The sequence below is a fragment of the Otolemur garnettii genome, unplaced genomic scaffold (genome assembly GCF_000181295.1).
Source record: "Otolemur garnettii isolate 467f Iridium unplaced genomic scaffold, OtoGar3 scaffold00077, whole genome shotgun sequence".
Classification (NCBI taxonomy): Eukaryota; Metazoa; Chordata; class Mammalia; order Primates; family Galagidae; genus Otolemur; species Otolemur garnettii.
The window spans coordinates 2,665,921-2,670,301 of NW_003852472.1; the positions used below are offsets into that span (position 1 = coordinate 2,665,921).

Below are 4,381 nucleotides of genomic sequence, written 5' to 3' on the forward strand. Positions count from 1 at the left end.
GTGCTGGGCTGGCTGGGCGCCATGCTGAGCTGTGCGCTGCCCATGTGGCGCGTGACGGCTTTCATCGGCAGCAACATCGTCACGTCGCAGACCATCTGGGAGGGCCTGTGGATGAACTGTGTGGTGCAGAGTACCGGCCAGATGCAGTGCAAGGTGTACGACTCGCTGCTGGCACTGCCACAAGACCTGCAGGCAGCTCGCGCCCTCATCGTCATCTGCATTATTGTGGCCGCATTGGGCGTGCTGCTGTCCATTGTGGGGGGCAAGTGCACCAACTGCGTGGAGGATGAAAGCGCTAAGGCCAAGACCATGATTGTGGCTGGTGTGGTATTCCTGCTGGCTGGCTTGCTGGTGATGGTTCCTGTGTCTTGGACGGCCCACAACATCATCCGTGACTTCTACAACCCACTGGTGGCCTCTGGACAGAAGCGGGAGATGGGTGCATCACTGTACATCGGCTGGGCCGCCTCAGGCCTGCTGCTGCTCGGGGGAGCCTTGCTCTGCTGCAACTGCCCACCTCGTACCGACAAGCCCTACTCAGCCAAGTATTCTGCCGCCCGGTCCGCAGCAGCCAGCAACTATGTGTAAGGTGCCTCTGCTCAGCTCTGGAATTCTGGCTTTGTTTTTTCCTGGACTGAACTCAGCGCAGCCTGTGACCCCAGGACAGTCTGGCTGTTGGGGACTGGGCAAACAGGAGACTAAGCCAGGCTGTTGGTCAGCAGTCCTCAGCTCCTTCTGGCCCATCTAGGACACCTTCCTAAGGCCTCCTCCCACGAGCAAGAATGGATGCCGCCACCCTCCTCTGAATGGCTGTGGGTACAGGGGAGAGGTGGTGATGGGACAGCTGGCTTCTGCTGGCCAGGACAGCTTGACCCTGACCATAGGCTCTCTGCCCATGCCAGTCTTTGCTACCATCCCAATTTGACCTTCCCTACCCCCTCTGCATGCATCTTTGGAGACTCTAGCTCCTCTGCTGCTGTTTGTCCTATTCTCAGGCACTCCTGTGCGACTGGGTGGGACAGTGAGTGCTGCCTAGGCTGTGCATTGCCTGTGGCAATTTGTGGCCATGAGTATGGCTGGGGCCTTACCCACCCACCTTCCATGGAGTGCAGAGTGGATGGACAGGTTTTGCGGGGGAAGGATGAAGGTGGTCCAAACTGGTTTGGGGGTGGTGGCGGAGGGAGTCAGAGAAGCAACCCAGGCACCCCCAACCCTTCCAGCTCCTGCTCTGCTGCCTCAGGACCCACCCACCTAGTAGGAGGACCCTGGGCCCTTGAGACTGTCCCCTCGGAATCTTCTGCCCTGCCAAGGACACTGGCCAGCTTGGGGAGGGCAGGAGGGAGGGGAGAATAGTCCTACTCCAGGAAATCCCAGGGTTTTCCCTGCCTTCTATGTGGTTTCTGTTTTGTAATTTAAGATCTATTCATCACTGTAATTATTATTATTTTCTACAATAAATAGAACCTGTGCACAGGAAGACTGATATTGTCTCTGATTTCAGCTGTGGAGTGGGTGAAGTAGGGCTAGAAGCCTGGGCAGGGTTAGTAAGGGGCAGGACCACCGTGTTGTGGCCACGACATGAGCACTTGAAGAACTGGTTTAAGGAAATTGTGAAAAATTAGAAGTGGCCCCAACCTTTGGAATCACTTTGCCTAAGCCCTTCATTTATTAGAGGGTAAATCCTGTATACAGGAGATAGGATATACCCAGGACCGGGGAAAGGGCTGGGGACTCTGGGAGGGAGGACACATGGGAGCATCTAGCTCTAAGGATGGGGCACCTGCCCTCTCCTCCCTCACCCTTGTATGGGCAGCAATACTGGTCTGTGCATCTTGGCTGGATCACCCCACAGGTCCCACTTCCTGCCCTTTGCTCAGGCTATCCGTGCTCGCAGCCTGGAATGTCCTTTTCCCTTTCTCCACCCCTCTGGATCCTGCTTGTCCTGAAGGTCCAGCTCTCAGCCTCCCCCATGAAGCCTTCCCACGCTCCTGGATGGAGGAATCATTGGCCCTGTTTATGTCCCCAAGATGCTGACAGTCACCAAAGCCCTTTCACCTTCCTCAGCTGACAGAAGCCTTCATGCCACACCCGGAGCTTGGCATTCTGACTCCTTTCTCAATGAGGAAATTGAGTCCTGAGTGCGTGAAATTGTGAGGCCTGGGACTAGGCCTATATCTTGGGACCTCTGGCTTCAAGTCTAGGGGTTGTCCAGGACAGGGCATGGGGCTTGGCCACTACTTGGTTTTGGACCTTGCTTTGCCACAGCTGAGTACCATGTGCACATTCTGGGTTGCCCAGCCTAAGTTTTCTTGTCTGTCAGTTAGAGGTGAGAGGTTTCAGCACTCTGGGGCCCTCTATCACTTGTTGAACCCAGTTAGACAGATGTTGCTCTTTCCTGGGGTGAGAGAACTGACAGCCAAGAAGACTTCTATCCCTTCTGAGGCTCATTTAATAGGCCAAGCACTCCTGAGGGGCAGGGTTGGCATGGTGGCCCTGTGTTACAGCTGAAGTTGCAGAGGCCCAGCAGGTAAACCTGGCTAAAGCTACATGGAGGGTCAGAGGCCAACAGGAGGCTGCTGATTGGATCTCACCCCCTCAACTTGGGTCACCTCCACCTTTCGGTACAGGTAGACAATGCCGGAGATGAAGCCCTCTGTCAAGGTGTTGGGCCCCACCTCGAGCTCAGAGGTAGCCAGCTCCCAGCGATCCACGGGCCAGGCCACCAGGCGTTGCCATACCCTGGCCTGCTCCAGCCCGTCCAGGGTAGCCTCCAGTGCCTCCTTGTATCGAAGGTTGGAAGGGTTGGTCCTGGTGGTCAGACACACCAGCCCACCTGGGGGGAGAGGGATAGATGAGGTAGGGGAGGCACAGGAGCCAGTCCCAGGCCTGGCCCTGCCAGGGAGGGGTGTCCCTTCCTGCTTATGTCTTCAAGGCCAAAAATTCTTTTTGCTTTGTCCCCAAGCCAGCCTTTTTCCATCTTCGTGGCTTTGGTGCCCACAGTCCCCCTTTCTTCCTCAGCTTGGAGCCTTCTCTGCACCCTTCAGGACGCCAGCATCCTTTACACTGGGAATTCCTTTCCTGGACTGAGGGGGTTCCCTCCTTACCACTCACCCAGTCCTCTGCTAGAGGGTGTGGTTGTGTTTGGATTCACAGGAGGGAAGCACATGGGCTGTGGACCTTGGGCAACTCCCTTTACCTCTTTGAGCCTCAGTTTCCCAGAGAGGATGAAGGGGATGACTATTCTGGGTCACCCTACAGGTCCAGGACCCAAGGGGACAAAGCTATTCATCTATTCAGCCAGAGCTTAGTGGCTATGCTGGGCATTTTATAAATTCAGTCTACAAGTGTGCCCAGTGTGGCCTCAGATGCACTTAGGAGAAAATGACAGGTCTGGGAAGTCTTCCTGGAGGAAGGGGTAAGGAGAAGCAGGGTGCTGCTGGCAGAGGGGCATGGTGAAAAAAAAAGGCTCTGGAGCAGGAGAGCCCATCACCTGTGGGCAGGCAGGACCTGGCCAGCTAAGGAGTCTGGCAAGCACATGTTGTATTGGAAAGTCCAGCCTTTGCTGGTTCAGGCAGTAGGAATTTCTGGGCTTCCTGGGCCCAACTTCTACCTCTCTAGCTGACCCCACTGACATAACTGTATCTGTTAGTCTCCAGGGCTCCTTGAGGCTAAAGCCTGCCCAGGCCTGTCCAGGCTTAGCCATAACCCTGCTGGGCCTGGGAAAGGGTGGGGTGTGGGGTAGGGTATGTGAAGGGGGAAGGGAGAGAAAGCATTTTCACCTCTCTGATTTCCTGATCCTTCCCTGCGCCAGTCAGCACCTCCCGGTCCTCACACCTGGTCTTTCTCTTTTCTTCCCTGTGACTTCACTTAGGCTGTTCCATGAACAGAATGACTTCTCATTCCAGGCCCCAGCAATGCCTCTCTTCTCTGAGTGCTCAGAGCACCAAGCACTTACTGCCCTTGTGGGGCCACCCCTGCCCTGGTTCTTTGCTCTCTGGCCCCTTCCTGGGCCCAGTGGATTGGTGATCGAGCCCCAGAGGACAGGGTCTATGCCTTCAGCCAGAGCAGAGGCTAGTCCAGGGCAAGCACATGGTAAGGGCACCACAAACACAAGGGCCTGGACCCCATCCCCAGGTGCAGAGTTCACAGAAAGTGGTCACAACTATCATCTCACCTGAGTGACCTATTTCCCTAATGAGGAAACTGAGACCAGAAAAGAGAAAAAGAGAAAAAGATTCACCTAATGCAGTCTGTGAACTAGTGAGGAAGCTGGCAGAAGAGGGGACTGAGGCTCGGCACCTATAGCTCAACCGGCTAAGGCGCCAGCCACGTACACCTAAGGTGGCAGGTTCGAATCCCCAGCCCAGACCCGCCAAACAAC

General features: G+C 55.7%; 2 protein-coding genes across 4 annotated transcripts in view; one reads left to right on the plus strand and one right to left on the minus strand.

Moving 5' to 3' along the window:
- Window positions 1–1,477, plus strand: CLDN4 (claudin 4; the record flags this gene model as incomplete). Its single annotated transcript, XM_012807898.2, has 1 exon — window positions 1–1,477. A coding segment is annotated over one exon (588 nt), but the record flags the coding sequence as incomplete, so codon positions are not given.
- Window positions 1,478–2,426: 949 nt separating this feature from the next.
- METTL27 (methyltransferase like 27) overlaps window positions 2,427–4,381 on the minus strand; it is a 4,249-nt gene continuing 2,294 nt past the window's right edge. For all 3 annotated transcript variants that reach the window (XM_003794249.3, XM_023515720.1, XM_023515719.1), the window contains one exon: window positions 2,427–2,833. In XM_003794249.3, the coding sequence (XP_003794297.2) occupies window positions 2,556–2,833 (278 nt within the window). In that variant the 3' untranslated portion in view covers window positions 2,427–2,555. The remainder of the gene's footprint in view (window positions 2,834–4,381) is intronic.